A 23,435-nucleotide genomic window follows, 5' to 3' on the forward strand; every position below is an offset into this window, starting at 1 on the left:
CTTAGGATTTCAGTGACATGTGCTTCTGGAGCTCACACCATGAGTTATCGTTGTGAACGGTGTTCTCCGTCCATTTCACGCCACCAGGGCCATCTCTGTGGCAGCACGTGGGAACAAGAGGCAGTGCTTCCACCTGGTCACCATGCTTAACACAGCATCTGGATTTGGGTTTACAAACTGGCAAGGTTTTCCATTTTAATTCCAACGGTTAGATGAAACGAACTGTAGAATCTGCTTTGCAGTCAAAATCTGTTCAGATCCTCAGTGTTTAAGTCACTTAATGAGTCATTTAGGGAGTCCAAAATACTAAGAATTACACCCATAAATACCAGAATTCCATCTCAAAATTCTGGTCAGTCAGGTATATCTCAGAAAAAAATTTCCAACTGACTTTATGCCTGGACAATAATGGGAGGTGAACAGTGGAAATAAAGAGAAAAAAAATGGAACAAGAATTTATAAAAACACAAAAGAAGTATCATGATCTTATTTGAGAAGTTATGTGCCAAATGTTTACGTAAGCTAAAGAAACTGTATATGTAAGAAACAATTTTTAAAAACAAATGGGAGGAACAAGTTGAGGCTGTGAAGGACCTACTGATACCTTAATGGGGGGCATAGCCTCCTTCCAGCAGCAGCAGAACGTCTGTGCACACGAGACCTCGCCTGTCGGACAGGAGCCCCCAGGTCAACCGAGTACCATGGGAAGGACAGGAGGGTGCCTAGGTGCACTCTGGGGAGCAGCAGTGGCAGCTCCACCACGTGGTTCTTCTGATGGCATGTACGGTGAGGCAAGTGCGAATCAACTCATGAGACAGACCCACACCAGCCTCTCACTTCCAATCTCACCCCCTACCAGGGAGGGCCAGCAAGGGAGGTAGGGCGGGGGCCTCAAAGGCGGACAGTGGTGGCAGGCTCCCCAGTACCTGTCGAGCCCGCGGAAGTGCAGAGGTTGTTTAGGAGAGAGACGGAGACATGGTAGCTGCTCTCACCAATGCCTCTAACTCTGCTCCCATCAATCACCTTTTGGGAAGACGACATTTCCGGGATAACAAAACGAGCAGAAAGCTACTAGCTCAAAAGTGTGTCGTCCCCATTCACATCCTGTATACATTCTGGAAATCCACCAATTTTAACTTGAGGTGATGTGTTGGGAAGGCTAACATTAGGCAATTTCCCCCACTTCCTGTCCCTGGAGCAAATCAGCTTCCCAGAGGAGCTGATGTGTGGCAAAGAAGGGAAGAAGGAGAAAAGGTCAGAGAACCCCGCGATGGGCAGAGCAGCAGCCTCCTGGTCGACCTCTCCCCACTCATAGTGCAGGAGGCAGGCAGGAAGCAATAACCCAGGGCCGAGAGCCCCTCATTTCCCCATCTTCCCACCAATGCTCCCTTCCCGCAATGTACTCGGACTCTTCCAGCTACACGTGTGGAGTCTCTGGCAGCTTTTCAATTCTGGTTGACACAGATGGAAATTAACCAAGCTGAAATTATCACTGTTCTATTGTAGAGGTGCTAGAATCTGATGAACATTTGAGACATTTGCTAGCATAAAATTCTCAGCTCAAACAATGTAAGGTATCTCAAGATTCATTATAATGCAGCAATTGCATGGTTCAATTTATGTGCGGCTCAATTTCTTAGGTCTAGGCTGTTTACATGATCAAAATGAATGACATATTTTTCTTCTTTTATTCAGTTATTCATACTCAATAACTGCATATTTTTCGCCAGGCACAGTGGCTCACACCTGCAATTCCAGCACTTTGGGAGGCCGAGTTGGGGGGATCACAGGAGGCCGGGAGTTCAAGACCAGTCTGGCCAACATAGTGAAACCCCGTCTCTATGAAAAATACAAAAATTAGCCAGGCATGGTGTCAAGGGCCTGTAATCTCAGCTACTTGGGAGGCTGAGGCAGGAGAATCATTTGAACCCGGAGGTGGAAGATGCAGTGAGCTGAGATCGCGCCACTGTACTCCAGCCTAGGCGACAGAGCAAGGCTCTGTCTCTCTCTCTCTCTCACACACACACACACACACACACAAGCATATTTTTGTAAAGCACACCAGACCTAGCACAGGTCTGCCCACCTGCATAAGCGCCTTCCCTTAGGGAATCTGCTCAAAGTCTGACGACGGGGAAAGCAGGGCACTCTGTGATCGTCTCTGAATTGAGGCTATTTAACCTTTCAGTGCTTTTTTCAAAAAGCACAAAATGCACTACAGACAGAAGGCATTAAAGACTGAACTGAAAATAGTTTTATAGCAGAAAACTGAGAAACAAGAAAACATTAAAGTTGCACCACAGAATCTGAGGTTTTAAAGATCTGTTTGAAATATCTCCGTCTCATTAATTCGAAATTTGGGGCAGGATATGATCTTAACACTCTAAACATTCGAGAGAGGAGGGCAAGAAAGCCAGTTACATGTAGAATACCAAGTCCAAGCCACGCGTCCTGCGGTCAGGACAGTGTTCTAGGTGTGAACTCACTTACCGTGGGGCCTATGAAGCAGGAGTGCGTGGCCTTCGAAGTTCAAATGTGTTCATGCAGGTGTGTAGCATGTGAATCGGACATAAAAAAAAAAATCCCCTATCTGCCCAGTCAAAAATAAATGTACACCTGAAAAGCATACATAAGTTGAGCATCAGATGCAACACGAACTTGCAAAGATTCCCACAACGTAAAAAAGAAGTGATGCTTTCATGTACTGGCCGTGGATAATGTGGAAAAACTGAAGCGTATACCGCGCTGTCGTCAAACAACTGATGGTGCAGACAGGGGTGGATGTGGAGTGCTGGGCAGTGTGGCTATGCAATCAGACTGGCATGAAGAGAATACGAATACTTACCAGAGCCTGACAGTGAAAACAGAGATTAAAAAATCAATCATTAAGGTGAATGTTCACCAGTGAGGTTTGTACAGCTTTGGAAAACAGTGACAGGAAGTCCCGACAGACTAGGGATGGACACAGGGCAGCAGGAGGCATCCTGGACATGGGCTCTGCTTCCCGCTGATGGTGCAGCCGGTGTCTGTGATCAGCTTAACACACTGCTGCAACTCCCAGTCCTGGACAGGCCCAGGGGATGGCTATCCAGAAAGAACGGGAGGGGTCCAGGAGGCCAACCCCTAGGTGATACATACATTTATACAACAGTGACGGCGAGGGAGCAGCAGTCTTTTCTGGCTTTACTGCATTGTAATTGTGATCGCTCGCCCACGACGGCGTGCTGCTCTCACAAGCTGCTTCCTTCCCGAGTGCTTCACTCCGTGCAGGGACCACCACTGCCTTCTTCACTGTGGTCTCTTTTTTTTCTGGAGCTGGTCTCTTGTGCACAGAAGAGATTTTAATACCTGCCTGGATAATCAGTAAAATCCCCAATCATTAAGAAGGTAAGAAATTACACCTTCACTTCATTTCGCTGAGAAACGAAGGTGGGGACCCAATGTCTTCTTGAGGCCATCTGAAGACCCTGCACCACCCTGCGCCTGCTTGGCAGCTGTTCAACACATTTGCGTATCCAGTGGGCCCGCAGTGTCCCCAGGCAAAACTGAGGACTTCAGCCACTTGCGCTCCATGAAGGGCGCCTGGCATGGAGTCACCTGCAACCCTGACCAGGTGCCAGGTTGCCAAGATGACAGGAGGAGAAGCCACTGGACAGGCTGCCAAGACAGGAGGAGTGCAGCAATGAACCAAATGAGCCAAACGAGTGGAAAGGCCTGCGCGGGAGGCTGTCCAATGCCAAGGGTTCAAAAGGACCAGCCTTAAAACTTAAGTCATTCGAAGGCTAAGGAATCATTTGAAAATAATCAAGAAAACTCCTCAAACAGTGCTAGTTATGCTTTGCTGGTCACAAACATTAACAGGGGCAGTGACACAGCCACAGCCACCTGAGCCTCAGAAGGGGCCTTCAAGTCTAAGACAAGAGTCTGTGATTTCTGAACATCCTCAATTCTTTCCAAATCACATGGAGTACAAACATGAGACAATTCTGAGAGCCAGGTCTTAAATGAAGCCCATGGCCTTGCCCCAAACCCACCTCCCACTCCTGCCTGCCTGCAAGTCTACTCTTTACAAACTCCACCGGGTGGTTACCAACTCTTCTCGCAAGACAGCAGGGTGCGTCCTGGTCTTATGCCCCCTGTGCAGTGCCACTGTCAGCATTTGCTTTACTGCACTTGTATTAATTAACCCCTCAGCTAAAGGGCAGAAAAGGGAAAACTGGTGGGAAGGTGGAAGACAAAGGTCAAGGCGACACCACGTGTGCACCACCTACACCTGCCACCCCCACGCGGTCGACAAACCGACAGGTCTGCAACAAATGCTCTGGCGCCCATGCGTCCACCGCCCGGGCGGCTGGTCCCGGTTCACTCACCTGAACACCACACTTCGGAAGACTGGGCTTCTCTGGCTTCATCTTCATCTTCTCTTTAGGCTTTGGCTTCTGTTCTTTACCTGAGCTTAGAAACTTCATTGTCGCTGCGGCATGTTTGAGGATGCAGTCATTGCTGCAGTACACTGAGTCGGGCTGCGCCACCTGACAGCACCCGGGGCCAATACATTTTGAGGCACCAGGCGTCTCTATCACCTGCAGAGCAAAACAGATGACTTCAAACAATGTACTTGCCAATTTTAAGCAGTTAAGTGTGTGGCTTGTAAAATCACCACTCATAGGACCAAGGCCACAGTTTTAAAATGAGATACTAATAGTACTTTTAATATGAAGAAGCATTTATTTTGTTGATTCAAGCTATGAAAATCCCCTTGCTCCAGGTCAGGCATTCACACTGTCACTGCCAGTCACGCCCTGCAGGGGGCAGGAGTCTGAGGAGACTCCTGTACTCCTGCCCTCCGTTAGGTGCACCCTCCCAAGGGTGGGCGGGGCCCTGGGACCTCACATCCACAAAGAGGCTCAGCTAGAGGACCCCCATGCAGGGCTTTTGCTCTAACTGGGATGACTGCAAGTCAAATGGGTCAGACTTCATCAGGTAAAAACCCTTAAAAGAGGAACTGGGTCTTTTGTGAAGAGAGAAGACTTTAGAGCTGGTTTTGAAGTAAGCTTCCCTGCTTTGAGAGGGTTACCTGTAGCTAGGATCTGAGGGCAAGGTTGCCAAAATACAGGATGCCAATGAAATCTGAATGTCAGATAAACAATGAGTAATTTTTCAGTGTAAGTATGCTCCCCAAGGCCGGGTGCGGTGGCTCACGCCTGTAATCCCAGCACTTTGGGAGGCCGAGGCGGGCGGATCACAAGGTCAGGAGATCGAGACCAACCTGGCTAACACGGTGAAACCCCGTCTCTACTAAAAATACAAAAAATTAGCCGGGCGAGGTGGCGGGCGCCTGTAGTCCCAGCTACTCAGGAGGCTGAGGCAGGAGAACGGCGTGAACCCGGGAGGCGGAGCTTGCAGTGAGCCGAGATGGCGCCATTGCACTCCAGCCTGGGGACAGAGTGAGACTCCGTCTCAAAAAAAACAAACAAAAAAAGTATGCCCCCCCAAATTGCATGACACATACTTTTTTTGTTTGAGACAGGGTCTTGCTCTGTTGCCCAGGCCGGAGAGCAGTGGCACAATCATAGCTCACTGCAGCCTTGATGTCCTGAGCTCAAGTGATCCTCCCACCTCAGCCTCTCCAGTAGCTGGGACTACAGGCACATACCACCACGCCCAGCTAATTTTTTTTTTGTAGAGGTGGGAGTCTCACTACATTGCTCAGGCTGGTCTTGAACTCTTGGCCTCAAGTGATCCTCCCATCTTGACTTCTCAAAGTGCTGGAATTACAGGTGTAAGCCACAACACCCAGCCAGACACACATATAGTAAAAACAGTGTGGGGGAATCCCCCACCAAGCCTCTCGAGACCACAGCCCCCGCTGCACTGTGACTGCAGTCCTGGAAGTCCTGAGCAGCAGGCCCAGGCTTCCCATGGAAACGGAGGCATAAACGTGTGCTCCTTCAAGCCAGGACTGCTGTCACTCACCACGCAGCAGGAGAAAACTCAGGCACCACAGGCGGTGCGACTGCTGCTGTTTACAAAGTCTGTCTCGATGATCAGGCCTCAGCACACATGAACGTGTCCTTCACACATACATAAGCAAAACCTTATTTCTCAAATTAAATATTTAACAGAACCGGTTTTCCTCCACAGAATCTCAGTTTTACTGAGAATACAACTTAGGTTTGTGCAGGGTTATGTCAAGCACATTGACAATTAAAAAAAAAAAAAAATGTTGGGCGTGGTGGTGTGTGCTTGTAGTTCCAGCTACTTGGGAGGCTGAGGTAGGAGGATCACTCAAGCCCAGGAGATTGAGACTGCGGTGAGCTGGGACTGTGCCACTGAACTCCAGCCTGGGCAACAGAGCGAAGCCTCAACTGCACAAAAAACAGAATCAATACATTTAAAAATAAGGACATAAAATCACCGACTTTTCTCATGAATTCCCATTTCCATTCATCTCTGAATGCCTAGATGTGGTCCCTGACAGCGCTGCAGCATGAGCCTTCAGTCCTTCCATGCCTCCAGGGCACGCTCCTATGTGCACGGCCCGGCCTTCCCACATCCTCTCCTTGCAGCTAACTCAGTGCAAGAGTGTGAAGGCAGAGATGCTTCTAGATACATCAATCTCCAATACCTGCCAGAGGACAGGCAGCTGGGTGGGGACAGGCCCGAGGCCCGGGACGCGGGAAGGCCCAGAGTGAAAACACACCAAGTCAGACCTGACCTGCCCTGTGGGGAATGGAATGGAGACTGCAAACACAAGACGGCATCAGAAGCCGACAGCGTGTGGGAAATGTCATAAACACCAGGGGGAGAGAATTAAGTCAACACAGCCACAAGACAAACCACACTCTCAACACAAAACACCCCGAGGAGCCAGCACCAGAACCATGAGGAAGCCGGAGATGGCAGGTGACCCAGGAGCACTGCCACTCCCATGGTTCAGAAACAATTCCGCTAGTGCACACAAAACATACATGCAACATCCAAATCCTCAAAGATGGGCTGATTTCAAAAATTAAGTCATTAATAGTAGAGGAGGTAGACAGGGTAATAATAAAAATAGAAAGGCCTCACCCAGGTGGAGTGAGGCAGGAACCCAGGAGAGGCACTGCCCCACAAGGGTGCAGCTCCCGTCCTGGGAGGAATTCCTATCGAGAGCAAGAGCGAGGAAACCCACGAGGCCGACCGTGGAATGCTTGTCTCAGCGGACACTTACAGGTTGGAAGATCTTGAGTTTCTTCTTGCCACTTGGATTTGCAGCTTTCTCAATTCTACCCTTTATCCCTTGGTCTTCGCTAGACTTCTGCTCTATTGTTCCTATACTTGTACAATCGGTGCCATCAGCTTCTCCAGGTCTCAATTTAGCTTCTTGCTGATCTGCGGTTTCTGAATTAGTCTCATCCTGCACTTGCAGAATGGTGCAGTTTGGGCAGATATAGTCTTCCCCATTCCTTTCCAAAAGCCTCCCTCGAGCCTCAGAAATGCCTACACAATCGCCATGAAACCACTCTTCACAGCGGTCACAGCAAATCATAAACCTGAAATTATAAAATAACAGTATTAGCAATGGGAAGTGACAAACACTTTTCAACATATTAATAAGCCAATTGGTTTTAACATTATGAAAAAATGCAAATATACAAAGAATAAAAACGTCCTCATGCCTTTCCCTTAATTTTAACATTCAACCAAATTTGCTTCCCCGTTTTTTAAGAGTAGGGCATTTTAGGAGCGAACTCTAAGGCATTCCACCACAGATACCTCAGTAAGTCTCCCCTCAAAACTGCGACAATACCTTTATCCCAGCACCAAGCCAACAGGCTGCCTATCACCATCTGACATCCAGTCCTAGCAGAGATCTTTTGAGCTACCCCTATTGTTTGTACTAGGCCAGTTGCAGTCTGCACATGGCCCTCTGCTAAGACTCCCAAGGGACAGTCTAGAGGAGCGGTCTCAGACAGACAGTCGCCCGAGTGACAGACGCATTCTCCTCCGTGCCATCTACACAGAGCCACTGGCTGCATGTGGCTCACGTGACTGGGGTGGGGAGCTATTCATCTCCTCACGTGACTGGCAACAGTCATGCGTGGCTGGTGGCTACCAGGGTGGAGAGGTGGCTCTAGGAAGTCCTCAGCCACACTGTGTTTCTTTTTTGACAATGACTTGTTCATCGTTTCCAACTTAACAAATTGCTCATCCAGCCCAGCTCTGTAGCCCTTTAAAATGAAAACAAATGGAAAATTCTGTTTGCAACCCTGGGATTTCTGTGGGAGCCGAGGCAGCGTGCCCACACATGACCTACCTGTTGTTGTGAGGCTGGCGACAAATGCAATATAGGGCATTGGGGTCATAACCCTCACATTCAGGCTTCGGTCTGCCTGAGTCTCCAGGCTCCTCATCTTTGACGTCTTGAGCCGCCTTTCCCTCCAACTTACTCTCTCTGTCATCTTTCCCAGCCTGGGACGCAGTCCCCTGATCATTCTCGGGCTCCTGCTTACTGGTCAGGACACCCTCCACAGTGTCACTGGCCTCGGAGCCCACAGTCTCAGCGGGACCCTCCTCCCGGCGCTTCTTCCGCAGGCGACTCTGGATCCCTTTCAGGGGCCTCTCGGTGGGCTCCTGTTCCCGCTTCCTGCGAAGGCGATTCTGAAGCTCTTTCAAGGTCAGGCCATCGCTGTCACTATCGGAAGTGTCATCATGGTCATCCCCTCCTTTCACCTTTTCAGAAGAGGCTGGTCGTTCCTTTACAGGCGTGGAAGCAGACTGGGGGCCGCTTCTGGCCTCAGAAGCACTTTCCACGCTGCCCTCAGAGGCTGTCTCGGCATCTGTGGCGGGACAGGACGTGGGCTCACCAGAATCCTCCAGGGAGACGGGCGCGCTCCTCCTGCCACGGCGCCGCGCAATGGTCAGGAACTGCTCCACGCGCTCAGTGCGCTTGGGCTGCCTCCCACTGCGCCGCAGGGACAGGCCCAGCTGCTGCTGTGGGGGCGGCGGCTCCAGTGGGTCAGCCTCTGCATCCCCTGCACCCTCTCGCTTGGCGATAGTGGTCCTTCGAAAACCCCATGTTTTCCTGAACTCTTTGCTGGTGGGTTTGATGGCCTTAGGTGCCTCCTCGTTGCTCGGGTCACCTTTGTCATCCATACCTAGCGGGAAAGTGTAAGCACATCGTGACCAACCAACCACAGAACAAAAGATGACATTGCTGCCAAACACGTGCAAACGTGCAAAGCAAGTCCTTCTGACCAGTGTTTCCTAATGTGTGCTATGTGAGATGATTCGAGATGATTCGTAAAGATAATTTTAATAAACAACTACTGTTGAGACAAAAATACAGCTAGCAAATCAAATGTACAATTTCATCATTTAACTGCTTAGGAAAAGGCTTCACAAGCCAGGTAGCAGGGATAAATATGAAATAATGGACAGTACAGTGGGGTAGCTCAGAGGCGGCATGAGTTCCCCAGTACCTCTGCAGGCAGATGGGCTGCTCTGACCACAAGCACAGTGAAGACGACGCTGTGCCAGTTTGGACGTGGCCTGCAAGGGGACCCAAGTGTGTTCTGGACTTTGCAAGCATGGGCTGGCCACTACCATGCTGAAAAGAGGCTATAAAGAAGCTGAGTCCCGACTTTCAGCTCCCCAACCAGGGGCTGGGGCCAGGAAGGATGCTCTATCTGGGACCCTGCGTGCCAGCCCTGCTGCCAAGGGAATGGCCCTCATTGACCCTCATGGAAACAACGTGAGAGAACTGCCCGACTCCCGACCCACAGACTGTGTCATATGAAACAAACCTTGTCTTAGTCTACTGAGCTTTGGAGATGTTGTTAGCAGCAACAAACAACTGGGACACTTAGGAAATATGGTCAAGGCCATCACTTTATGAGACAGAGTCTTGCTCTGTCCCCAGGCTGGAGTGAGCCACCATGCCAGGCCAATACATTACTTTTCTGTATTCTTTTTCACTTTCATTCTAATACATTATTAAAGAATCTTATTCGTGAAACTTTTAGTCTTGTTGAAATGATAAAAATCTGAAAAAGATAGTATATACTTTGAGAATTCTTTTCCAAGCTGTCCAAGTTTTAATTACATGTAAATGCTAATGATGTCTCTGATTTTATGCCATGTTCCATCCTGGGGGAAGGACAGGCATAAAATGAAAGCCTTAAAAAATATACAAAATGGGGCCGCGCCTGGTGGTTCAAGCCTATTATCCCAGCACTTTGGGAGGCCGAGGCAGGTGGATCACTGGAGGTTAGGAGTTCGAGACCAGCCTGGCCAAGATGGTGAAACCCCGTCCCTACTAAAAACACAAAAACGAGTTGGGCATGGTGGTGGGCGCCTGTAATCCCAGATACTTGGGAGGCTGAGGCAGGAGAATCGCTTGCACCCGGGAGGCGGAGGTTGCAGTAAGCCAAGATCACGCCACTGCACTCCAGCCTGGGCAATAGAGCAAGACTCAGTCTCAAAAAAAAAAAAAAAAAAAAAGATGGCCGGGTGCGGTGGCTCACGCCTGTAATCCCAGCACTTTGGGAGGCCAAGACGGGTGGATCACCAGGTCAGGAGATCGAGACCATCCTGGCTAACACGGTGAAACCCCGTCTCTACTAAAAATACAAAAAATTAGCCGGGTGTGGTAGCGGGCGCCTATAGTCCCAGCTATTCGGGAGGCTGAGGCAGGAGAATGGCGTGAACCCAGGAGGCGGAGCTTGCAGTGAGCCGAGATCATGCCACTGCACTCCAGCCTGGGTGACAGAGCAAAGACTCTGTCTCAAAAAAAAAAAAAAGAAAAGAAAAGAAAAAAAGAAAAAAAATACAAAATGAAAAATTACTTGCAACCTGTGTTTGTTCTTTTTGCTTCCCTCTAAATGCTGTCACTTCTCATTTTCCTGTGATGCTGCCTGGCCGTGGCCTCCATGCTCTGTAAACGTGACCCACACCCCCAGGTCACTCCACAGAAGCCTTAGAGATAAGGGACCCATCACTTCTCTGCTCGCCTGAGCTGACCCCATTGTTAAAGGACACAGCTAAACCTGATCGGGGTGCCAGCAGTGACTCCAAGTCAGGGTACAAACTCGAGACTGCTGTGTGAGGGGGCACTAGAGACGGTGGTAAACAGAAAGGGGGCTTCCTTCACCAGCCAGGTGACTCCAGGCAAGTCACAAGGAACCGCTCTGATCCAGGAGGCAACGCTGACCTCAAAGGTTAAGGGCAAAGCAGAGAATACTGCTTACAAATATATATGGTAGAGCAATTATTAAACCACATCAGTTAAAATGGCTTATTCATTCTCATTGGAAATTTTACATTTAGGGAAAGTTTTTCTGCTTGTGCAAGCCAAAATATTTGCAAGAAATGTGACAGTCATCTCAAAAGAAGGTCAAGCCTGCGATTTCATGCAACACTTGGAGTTTCTATTGAAGATGGAGTTTGAAGGGCTCGCACTAGCCTTTGCCCAGAATGGCACAAAGCTGCAGTCCCCTCTGCCTCTGGGCCTATGAAGTTCCAACCCAGCTGAAAAGGGCTGGTGCCTCCATGCTGGTAGCTTTCTATGGGAAGAGCTCTAGTTTATGAAACTGGATTCTCATTAAAGAGAGAACAGACTATTTGCATATGACTTATGCACAACCTCTCAAGTATTTAAATCACCTCTAGATTACATCATAGAAATAGCTGCTGTATTACACTGTTTCATAAAATTTTTACTTTTTATTGTTATTTATTGTTTGCCCCCCAAATATTTTCAATCGGCAGCTGGTGGAATCCACAGATGCAGAATCTGCTGCTATAGAGACTGCTGATACAAATGGTCGAGTGTATTTCAAATAAATACGAGTACTACATTCCATCAGTTTCTTTACAAATGCCACTTTATAAATAGCAAACACGGACTCATTCAGTTAAAATTTTGTTGCTACTGACAGTACTGATACCTTACCTGCTCCAACACTGAAAGCTTGGACACTTTTCCCTGAAATCCTAAATACAACCAAAAAACCCTGGCAGACGAAACCTCTTGGTCCAAGCAGACAGCCAGGCTCACAACACCACTGTTGTCAGCCACTGTTCACGAGTAACAGGCTTCGTATTTTCAACAACTCAGATTATCTAGAGGCTGTTCCCATGGAGTAAGCTCCTAAAAGAAAATAAGAAAATATTTTACATATCTTAAGTAAATTACGTACCAACAACAATCAAAAGGGAGCACTGAATTCTCGAGTAACCTATTATTTGAGTTATGCTGTGTGACCCACAAAGACAGCTAGGGGGTTGAAAACAAGCACGTGAGCGGTGTCCTTAAGGACTTCTACCCAGGACAGCAGATGCTACCAACCCCCGAGAGAAAGGGGCTAGGGCAGCGCAAGAAGGAGTGGAGTCCTAGGCTTGCCCCAAAGAGACAGGCAGAGGCACAGCCAGAGCAGGGCGAGAGATGAGTTGCTTCAGCTTCTTTTCCATTTGGAGCCTATGTCCGAGATGGACCCCACTCAATAAAATCCACCACAAAACAGAAGAACAAGAACAAAAAGTGAAAAGACTGAATAACGAAATTATATGAGAATGTAATTACTGAAAATTCTTAATATTGTAGCTGTATTATTTTAATTAAAAACTCAATACAAATTTTTGAAGACTAATGTTTGACTTACTAAAATCAGCATGATACAGTTCGCCACGTGTATTTAAAAAACACTTCTCCTATGTCCTCTTTCAAATAGTCCTATCAAAACACTCAAAGGTTCCAGGTGCCTGGTTTCTAGCTAGCTCCCTGCCCCAAAGCCCACACTCCCAAGCTGAGCCCCAGCTCTCACCTCTTCCTCAGCCTCAAGACCAACTGCCTTCCCTCTGTGGTCTCCCTGGCAACCTCTGAACAAGGGACAAACGTTCCAACGCCCCTCCTTTTAAAGGGACAGTGACAACTGGGCACAGTATTTCGCATCTGTGATCCCAGCTGCTTGGGAGGACTGTTTGAGCCCAGAAGTTCAAGACCAGCCCAGGCAACATGTCAGCATGTAGACATCGTCTCTACAAAAACTAAAAATAAGACAAGGATCTCACGTAGGCATTCCCTTTGATGAGCCAAACGGCATCTTCATAGTCACCATCTCTTCAATGTGGTACAACTATCATACTCAAAACAATTACTTCAAGAATTCAGAAACGACTGTTCAGAAAACACTGGAAATAAACTTTTATATTTCGCAACACTGAGCATTTAATTTATTTTATTTCACTTTTTAAAGAGTTGGCATCTTGCTCCATTGCCCAAGCTGGAGTACAGTGGCCTGATCACGGTTCACTACCGTCTCAAACTCCTGGGCTCAAGCGATCCTCCTGGCTTAGTCTCATGAGCAACTGGGCCTACAGATGCGTGCCACTATGCCCAGCTAATTTTTGAAAAAATTTCTTTTAGAGACAGGGTTTTGCTATGTTATCCAGGCTGGTCCTGAACTCCTAGCCTCAAGCAATCCTCCTTCCTCAGCCTCCAGAGTTTTGGGGATTACAGGCACGAGCCACTGTGCCCAGCCAACACTGAACATTTATAAAAGCAAAGAAATTTAGAAGTTTTCAAGAATGAAAACTGATTTTTAAAAACTCAATTTATGTTAATCTGCAAAATAAGCACACTACTAGATTTGAGTTCTGAGTAATCAGAAAAATGTAGTTATTTCTGTTAAGTAGAATTCAATGAAGGATATACCTTCAGAAAAGATCAGATCACTTTCCATTTACAAAACTGATTTATTTTCATAATGTCTTCAATAAAGAAAACGTACTAGGTCGGGCGCGGTGGCTCAAGCCTGTAATCCCAGCACTTTGGGAGGCCGAGACGGGTGGATCACGAGGTCAGGAGATCGAGACCATCCTGGCTAATACGGTGAAACCCCGTCTCTACTAAAAAATACAAAAAACTAGCCGGGCGAGGTGGCGGGCGCCTGTAGTCCCAGCTACTCGGGAGGCTGAGGCAGGAGAATGCTGTAAACCCAGGGGGCGGAGCTTGCAGTGAGCTGAGATCCTTCACTGCACTCCAGCCTGCGCCACAGAGGGAGACTCCGTCTCAAAAAAAAAGAAAACGTACTATAACATTTCAGTCAGCTTGTAAAATAAAAACATGTATATCGAGGCCCAGGCAAAAAACACCGTGTACTAACATAACTTTTGTCTGTGTAGAATTAGTGTGTGATTCTACACACCACACAGCACATCGCGGAGGGAATGTGCTCATCAAACTGCAACGGTATTATTGTATCAGTAACAACTTTTCCCCAGAAAGAAAAATGTGGGTATCCTCGAAACTGGGAAGTGAACAAACTACAGGTTAAAACAGAATGTACCAAATTTAATATTTCTCTACATTTCTAAGCACATTTTTTCCCCCAGCTGAAAACAAACCGCTTCATTTCTTATTAACTAGAAGCAGCTGATGAGTGGTGATTCCAGCAGAGGACACACACTGATTTCCGAATGCTTGAATGGTGGCTCTCAAACCTTTCGTCTCAAGACACCTTTACTCTTACAAGTTGAGAACACCAAAGAGCTTTTGTTTATGTGGAATATATTGCTATTTTCAAAATTCTAAATATGTATTAAAAATAAAACTATTAATACATTAACAGTATCTTTAATGAAAGTTACTTCTAAAACAAAAATGTACAGGAAGGGTGGCCCTGTTGTACATTTTTGCAAATCTCTGGCTTAACAGAAGATAGCTCCATGTTCATCTCTACTTCTGCCTTCAATCTGTTCCCACAGAGTGTTTCAGCTAAAACACGTCATCAAAATCTTGCCTCACACAGATAAGTCTTTAGAATAGAGTATTGTAACCATGTTCACATAACTGTGGATGTTCGCTGATACTACACCAACTCTTGCCAAGTAGCAGTTTCTTACACGAAAATGGCTGCGTTTACTCTGAACACGTCCTTGCACTCTGGACCCATGTGCACGCTGCTCACCTGGATGACACGGGTTCAAGTTGCAGACAGAGATTCTCAATGTCCACACATCTCATCAGATAGCAGAAAACAAACATCTCTTTTTTTCTGCTGCCCAGGCTGGAGTGCAGTGGTGCAATCAAGGCTCACTGCAGCCTCAGCACCTCCTCCACCCACACTGCCACCAGGCTCAAGTGGTCTTCCCACCTCACCCTCCCCCCTCCCCAGTAGCTGAGACTACAGGTCATGCCACCATGCCCGGTTAATTTTTACATTTTTTTTTTTTGTAGAGAGACAGGGTCTTACTACATTGCTCAAGCTGGTCTCAAACTCCTGGGATCAAGCATCTATCCACCTCTGCCTTCCAAAGTGCTGGGATTACAGGTGTGAGTCACCTCACCTGGCCGATAATGTCAGGTCCAATCTCCACGAAGACTTTAGTTACTAAGAAAGCCATTGAGTTTACGATGGCAGATACAAGTTTTCTAAACTTCCAATTTTCACCCCAAAGCTCAAATTTTATCCTTAGCAACAAATACTGTTCGTTCTTTCTTTGAGACATCATTCGTTTTGGACAAAACGCCTGCCACATGCCAAGTCTGAAAACTGTCCTCCGTCTGTTGTTCTGTCAGGGACCGTGTTCCCGGGGACCACTCAGCTCCCAGCTCAATGCCCCAGGACTGTGCGTGGACAGTACCCACGTGGGGATGCAGCGGGAGCTTTATATGCAACTTGACATTTAATCACAGAGAAAGTTAAAAAGATGTATGTATGGAGGTTCCAAATGAATAAAATTAATATTTACTGCATCATCAGGGACATTATTTGGGAAAATTCGCATATTCTAAACATTTGGTGCCCATGCACGGTGCTGAAGAGGCTCCAATCTGCCCTGTGCCACCGGTGCAAATGTCAAACTCAACAGAACAGGCCTGTACTATTAAATGACTATTATGCAGAAGTCATCTTCACCTCTTAGCCCCAGAAAAGGCTTCAAGGACTTCCCCTCAGGGGTCCATGGAACATAGAGAACTGTGGCAACATGCCATTTCTACCAGTTTAGGAATACACTGGGTATGTGCAAAGCAATAATACACATCTATGCTTCAGACATCAGAAGAAACTTTAAACATTTCCTTCCACAAATGTTCTGTAACTACCTGTTAATCTTCCCTCAGATTCCCCAACTCACCAAAACAGTAAGCAGCCAAAAGTGAAATTTCTTAAAAACCAAACAAAAATATCCTCCCGAAAGGTCAGCTCTATGTTACTTTAAAAAGCCCAACTACAACTATTACAATAGCATGGGTGTGCGACCACCGCCAATCTGTGCGCTCAGCTTGTGCTACTCTAAACTCTGCTGGGAGTCATCAACTCAAGCGTGCCCACTTCCAGGCTGGGGTGCAGCCACATGATCAGGGCGCACTGCAGCCTCCACTACACAAGTTCAAACGATCCTTCCGATCCTTCGGCCTCCACCTGAGTAGCTGGGATACCACAGGTGTGAGCCATGCTGCCCAGCCCCCACCTAAAGATTTTCAGTTCCAAAAACCTGAGACTAGTTTCTGAGTAATTAATCTCCAAGACACTTTAACATATGACATACGACCATAATTAAGTTTCTATTTTCATAACATCGCACCTCCAGGAAAAGAACTCTGACTTCTAAGCAGAAAGATAAAACAAAAATGCGTATTTTACCTCGCCTGGTGGCAAACATTGTTTCTTCAAACCTCATATTCCCCTGAAACAATACTCAAAACAATTTTAACCCACCAGTCAGAAACTATAACGCTACAGTAAAACCTCACTATTCTAAACGTCATTATTTTGTTAATTCTCACAGGGCAGAGGCCAAAGTTTCTGTTTATTTCTATTTTGCCTATTAAGGGCCTCCTGGCTCATCAATCTGTTTATTACGCAGATGAAGAGGGAAAGAGAAGACACTAGCTAAAAGTTCTTTAAACTACCACAAATGAAGGAAAGATTACCCAATAAAAGACTCTTGATAGCTCAGTTTTCATTAATAGAACAGTCACTAGGAGGATCTACCTAAAAACTTCATATGACATCCCCAAATGCGATGTGTTCTGCAGTCACCAGCAGCAGCCGTTCACGTACCATGACAGCCACTCAAAGCTTCACCAGCTTGCAGCAGGAAACACTGTGCTGCACTCACCAAACAGGGAGAGAGATCTGGGCCCACAAGGAAACGAAGAAGCCCAATTTTCATTTATTTTAGTATCTATGCAGAATCTGACTCAGTTGCATAGATTACATTTAAATCCTTCAGAAGGCAAATTCAAAGTTTTGCTGCTTACCAAGTAACACTGTCATTATAAAAATTATTCTGGGCCAGGTGCGGTGGCTCATGCCTGCACTTTGGGAGGCTGAGGCAGGTGGATCACCTGAGGTCAGGAGTTTGAGACCAGCCTGGCCAGCATAGTGAAACCCCCATCTCTACTAAAAACACAAAAATTAGCAGGGTGTGGTGGCGGGTGCCTGTAATACCAGCTACTTGGGAGGCTGAGGTAGGAGAATCACTTAAACCGGGGAGGCAGGGGTTGCACAGAGCTGAGATCATGCCACTGTACTCCAGCCTGGGCAACAAGAGCAAAACTCCCTCTCAAAAAAAAAAAAAAAAAAGCAGCAAGGGTGCCACAACACAGTATGTTTCTCACAAGGAAAATACAGAGAAAAATCCAGAAACAACCTATATTGTTGTTTTACATTTCTTGGGTATTTGTGTTTTTATAGATACGTGAGACAAAAAGCAAAACTTGTTACTGAAAAACCTGCTGAGGACTAACACTTTGGTCAGCCTGGGCTACAGCCAGGCCGCCAAGCTCCCTGGTGTGAGCTTGCAACAATCCTGCCATTTCCCTCTATCCACTTTCTCGTGCAAAACGCAGGCTTGTGACCTTGGTGGGCAACTCAGGTGGGAAATTTCAACTCTCCAAATGAATGCCAGGAACCAGAAACAGTCACATAAAATCATTTATCGAGGTGAAGGAGAAGTGAGGTTTATTGTTCTCTAATGGCTGGACATAAAGTCTCCTAACCTACTACCTTTGATGGGCTCCCCTTGTCTCTCAGTGAAAAAGAAAATATGGTTTCAAATACTAAGATATAGCCCCAATTCTATATACCAGGATTCCGGCTAGTTAATAAAAGGTCACCACCTGGGCCTTGGTGAGGACCACAATGCACAGGTTCTTGTCCCCATGAAGAAATCCACCTCAGGCCACATGTGTGGCAGTGTGAGCTCTCTGGAGACCATGCCAGGTAGGGTGCGCTTTGGGAGGTCATCCCCGCAGGGTACTGCGTGGGCTGCTTCCCCTCAAGCGCATTGTTTATTACGGGTTTAAATCACTGTCCTTTATGTCCTCCTTGGTCCACACCCTTAGAGACCTGCATAATTCCATGGCCCCAAGCACAGCCTACTCTTGCCTCCCACCCAAGAGAGTTGCTGCTAAGGATTCAGCAAAGGGATGTGTAGGGCACTTTGAGGGAGAGGTGTGTACTGGAACGGCTTTACAGGTGACAGCGAATCACACTGATTCCACACTTGCCCCAAGTGGCAAGCACATGGCTGAACCACTAAAAACTGTTCAAAGACACAGCTTATCTTCCTAGAAGTCATCAATTTCCCCAAGTGTTTACAGCCAACTATTTTACAACTCCTAGAGAAGTGGTTCTCAAAAAGGGTGGTCCAGGGGTCCTTTTGGGAGGCCCCCAGGATCAAAGCAGTCTGCACAACACTAACATTCTGTGCTGTTTCCACGGTCACTCTGAGTATATGCTAGAGCATTTCAGAAGCTGAACGAGGATGACACTAAGTTTGAATTCGGAAGGAGATGTGCAAATCCAGCAGCTGTCAGTTAAGACAAAGAGATTTGTGAAAAAAACAAAACCATCTTTCTCATTAAATTGTTTTGGTCACTGAAAACAGGTTCTACAAAATGTTACTTATGTTAATATATAATGGTTTACAATTTTACTTATTTATTTTGAGATGGTGTCTAGCTCTCACCAGGCACGTGCAGTGGCACGATCCTGGCTCACTGCAAGTTCGGCCTCCTAGGTTCAAAGGATTCTCCTGCCTCAGTCTCCAGAGTAGCCGGGATTACCAGCGTGTGCCACCACACCCAGTTATTTTTTTGTGTTTTTAGTAGAGAAAGGGTTTCACCATGTTGGCCAGGCTGGTCTTGAACTCCCGACCTCAGGTGATCCGCCCACTTTGGCCTTCCAAAGTGCGAGTATTACAGGCACCAGCCACCGTGCCAGGCTCGTTTACAATTTTAAATAGAAGGCACTTAAGTATTTAACTGACTCATTTTTAAACGTCAAACATGGTGACTATCAACAGATATAACAAAAGCTCTTTGGAGTCTTCCTGCTTTTTAGGAGTGTAAAGCAGTCCTGGGTCCAGCCAGTCTGGAAACCACTGACACAGAGCAGCGCCTTCCACTGCTGGAGCCAGAAAGGCTGCTCCCTGACTCTCAAGAGCAACCCCGAGGCCATTCCCGTTCAGTCAGGATCCTCCTGGCAGTGACAGGTACTGCTTTCACATTCGATTTTTCCAGACACCCCGTCTATTCTCATTCAGTTTCATGTGATTACTGACAAGGCCAAGTGAGATGATGTCCACCTAAGTTCAGGTGGAGAGAATGCGGTTTCTTCTTTAAAACCCCTTCTCTCACATGAATTGCTTCTCAAATTGGAACTGCAGCCAATTTTTTTGTTGTAGTTGAGATGGGGTCTCTCTCTGTCACCCAGGCCGGAGGGCAGTGGAGCGACTTATCAAGGCTCACTGCAGCCTCAATCTCCCTGGGCTCAGGTTATCCTTCTACCTCAGCCTCCCTGGTAGCTGCGACTACAAGCATGCACTACAGTGCCCGGCTATTTATATATATATATATAAATTTATATATATACAAATTAATATACATTATATATCTATATATGTAATATAAATTATATATAAACATACAAAAAATATATAATTTATACATATATGAATTTATATATATATCCCCCCCAACCAATAACAGGGTTTTGCCATGTTGCCCGGTCTGATCTCGAACTCCTGGGCTCAAGTGATTATCACGCCTCAGCCTCCCAAAGTGCATCAGCCCTCACACCCAGCCTGGAATTCCAATTCATGAAGGTCACAGCCTAAGGGGCAAAATTACTGCTTGGGGACCTTGTAAACTCAAAAGTCAAGAATTAACTTTGTATTTCAACTGGAATCTTCCTTTCTTTCCCTGGGATTGAGAGGCCAATGTCTAGTTCTGTTTTAGGGGGTAGGGGGATGGTCCCAGCTGAAGACAAAGAGGAGTTTTGACATAAAAGGGTTTTTTTCTGTATCCATTTTTACATGTACAGCTGGATTCGACAGAGTCAAACACGTTATGACAAGCAACTTCCCGGGCCCCCAATCACTGCTGCATGGGTGGGAAGAAGTGAGCAGAAAGATATTTTACTACTCAAACATGTGAAAGGGAAAACATTATGTTTTAGTTACAGTCTAGCAAATCCAAAGAGGCCAGGCCAGTGTCTACCTGGCCTGTGTCTCCAGGGTCTTGGGAGTATCCCTGGGGCCCACTCCCCTTGGTGCAGGTTCCGCGTTCCCAGTCCTGACAGCTGCAGCCAGCAGTGCCCACCCCCACCCAGACATTTACAACCAGGACAAGTCCTCAGTGAAGCAGATGGGAGGTTGGGGGGCTCAAGGGGAAACCTGTCGATGAACGCAGGGTTAGACCCCAGCTGCAAATGGTAACAGCGGCAGTGGGGGGACGGGGGGGAAGAGGCCCACAGTGTACCAGGCAGTGCATCTGTCTACAAATGCGGGGGCCACAGGGTATCAGGCAGTGCTTCTAAGGGCCGCACTTTCCTGTCTGTGAAATGGGGATGGTAATGACCTCACAGCTTCCTACAAGGTTTTCTGAAGCAACATGTCAAGTGCCAAATCATCTGTGGCAAGTGTGCGACAGTAGGTGCCACCTGAGAAAGCGACACAGCCTGTGCTGGCGAGGGTTTGGAGAGAAACGCCCTCTTTGGCGAGTCTATTTATCCGACATATTTGCTAACAGCCCGATATGGGCTTGGCACAGGGAAGAGAGCAGGAGACATACTGTTTTCATGGAGGGCAGGGAGTGCTTCCCGGTGACCCAGAAGAAGTAAGTAGGAAGTACACACAAACTTATGAGTTTTTTTTCCTCAGGTGACAAACGGAACACAAACTAACAGACTACTTTGAAAAATCAAGAAACATCTATATAGTGAAATTCTTTTTTTGGGGGGGATGGGGGGTGGACAGAGTCTTGCTTTGTCACCCAGGCTGGAGAGCAGTAGCACAATCACAGCTCACTATAGCCTGGAACTCCTGGCTTCAAGAGATCCTCTGGCCTCTGGCCTCAGCCTCCCAAAGTGCTGGAACTACAGGAATGCATCTGCGGGCTTGGCTTAAGGGAATTCTTCTTTTTTTTTTTTTTTGGAGTCTCGCTCTGTTGCCCAGGCTGGAGTGCAGTGGCCAGGTCTCAGCTCACTGCAACCTGACCTCCCAGGTTCAAGCGATTCTTCCACCGCGGCCTCTCAAGTAGCTGGGATTACAGGCAGGTGCCACCAAACTCAGCTAATTTTTGTATTTTTAATTAGAGACGGGGTTTCACCATGTTGGCCAGGCTGGTCTCGAACTTCTGACAAGCGTCTTGGCCTCCCAAAGTGCTGGGATTCCAGGCATGAGCCAAGGTGATGAATCATCACATGCACAGCCATGAAAAAAACTCCTTGGCACGCGAGTGAGAGGCAGGGACAAGCTGGCCAGGGCAGTGGCCACAGCCTCCAACACATCCCATTCACTAGTGCAAAACAGCTGTAATGTGGAGCTTTTCAGGACAGTGCCCTTTCCGGTGTTTTTACTATTTTTACATAATGTTTAAGTTTCCTGTATGTGTATTATTTTTGTAACCAAACACATTAAGGTATCTTCATTTTGGAAAAAAAGTTGATTTATCTTATTAAAAAGGTATATTAAATAACCACTTAAATGTCTGTATCAGCATATGCAAAACAAAACCATGGCATCAAAATTTGGTACCCAAGGAGAGAAATGCCTCCTTTACAATTTAACACACGATCATTACCACCTGTGAAGTTTTATGGTCATGGTTACAGAATTCTTATCAAAATATGTACAATCACCTATTCATATAACAACTTACCCTCAAAATTACTACTCAAAAAATAAAATGGGCCTGGACAGCACAGACTGTCTCACAGATGAGTGTGGACACGCACAGGAAATCAGCAAAGCGGACTTCGTTCTTTGGCCTCCTCTTTCCCAATCAGTACATTTCCATTAACTGTTCATCACAGAACCTTTGTAATGCAGTTAACGAACATCATTTGATAGCAGCCATAAAGAGGCTGATCTTAGTATCCACTGTAAGGGACCCCATCATTTAAATCAGAAAGGTAAGTGAGAGACTCTGTTGACAGAGAATTTCCGAGTGGTCTTCTAAGCCTGCCAGACAGAGATGAGACCTCTCAGGCAAGTGGAGAGTGCAGGGACCACGGACAGTAGGGAGTCACCTGTTAAACACATTCAATCTTTGCTCTTCAAGAGCCCAACAAGCCACTTGGTATCATGTACACACTTGGACAGGTATACAAAAAGGAAAAACGTGCCTTGTTTACAGAGATTCCAAACACTGAAGACGTGGCACAGCTTAAAAATAAACACTAAAAAGAAGCACCCCACTGGGCTCCACAGTACTGACCTTAAGGAATTATGACCCTAAGGCTGTAGAAAAACACAGTATCAACAGCAGAACCTGCCAACTTCACCGCGAAACAAAACGGGAGCCAATGCCCATTCCAATCATTCCCTCCTCACATGAAGAAACTCCACCACCCTTCAAGGCCAAACTGATGATACACACGTCCTAGACAAGCCATTGTGATGCTCACACATACACATGCAACATGGGCTGGGCTGTCTGGTAACCATAGGTACAGCTGGGCAGTCAATCACAAATTATCTTATTTGTGCCCTGTCTTCTCATCACAGCACAATTCGCTCTGCTTGACATAATCTGAATTCAACCAACTACTACTAAGGGTCAGCCTCTGGTGGAAAGCCTGCACAAAATTCAAGATATACGCTTTCCCAAAACAAGGTAAGAGGTATCGTACTCATGAAACTTGTTGAAACAAGTCTACAAGAACAGACACCTCCTCCCCATGTACACAGCAAGTAGGAAACCAAGTGTGCATTAGGCAGGGAGTTTCACAACAGGGCTGTGTCTGTCTTCCTGGGTGACACTTCTGAGATGTCTATGCTGTATTTAAAATAGAAAAATAGTGGAATAGTCACAGACACACATACATACACAAACAGCAACCCAAAGGGCCACTAACGAGCCCTACGCTCCAGGGTAAATGGGTTGGCAACATCTGATTTAAAGGAAGGAGCTGAAATAATCTCTCAAGTTCCCCACT

At 46.8% G+C, this 23,435-nt stretch overlaps 1 protein-coding gene across 2 annotated transcripts in view; it reads right to left on the minus strand.

The window, feature by feature from the left end:
- The window catches only part of DIDO1 (death inducer-obliterator 1), a 63,324-nt gene that overhangs the window by 26,470 nt on the left and 13,419 nt on the right, over positions 1 to 23,435 (minus strand). For both annotated transcript variants that reach the window (XM_023183231.1, XM_023183230.2), the window contains exons 2-6: positions 11,936 to 12,133; positions 8,300 to 9,140; positions 7,214 to 7,535; positions 4,371 to 4,583; positions 3,139 to 3,352 (exon numbers count right to left, since the gene is read on the minus strand). In XM_023183231.1, coding sequence (XP_023038999.1) covers positions 3,139 to 3,352; positions 4,371 to 4,583; positions 7,214 to 7,535; positions 8,300 to 9,138 — 1,588 coding nt within the window. In that variant the 5' untranslated portion in view covers positions 9,139 to 9,140; positions 11,936 to 12,133. The remainder of the gene's footprint in view (positions 1 to 3,138; positions 3,353 to 4,370; positions 4,584 to 7,213; positions 7,536 to 8,299; positions 9,141 to 11,935; positions 12,134 to 23,435) is intronic.

Source organism: Piliocolobus tephrosceles, chromosome 20 (assembly GCF_002776525.5).
Source record: "Piliocolobus tephrosceles isolate RC106 chromosome 20, ASM277652v3, whole genome shotgun sequence".
NCBI lineage: Eukaryota > Metazoa > Chordata > Mammalia > Primates > Cercopithecidae > Piliocolobus > Piliocolobus tephrosceles.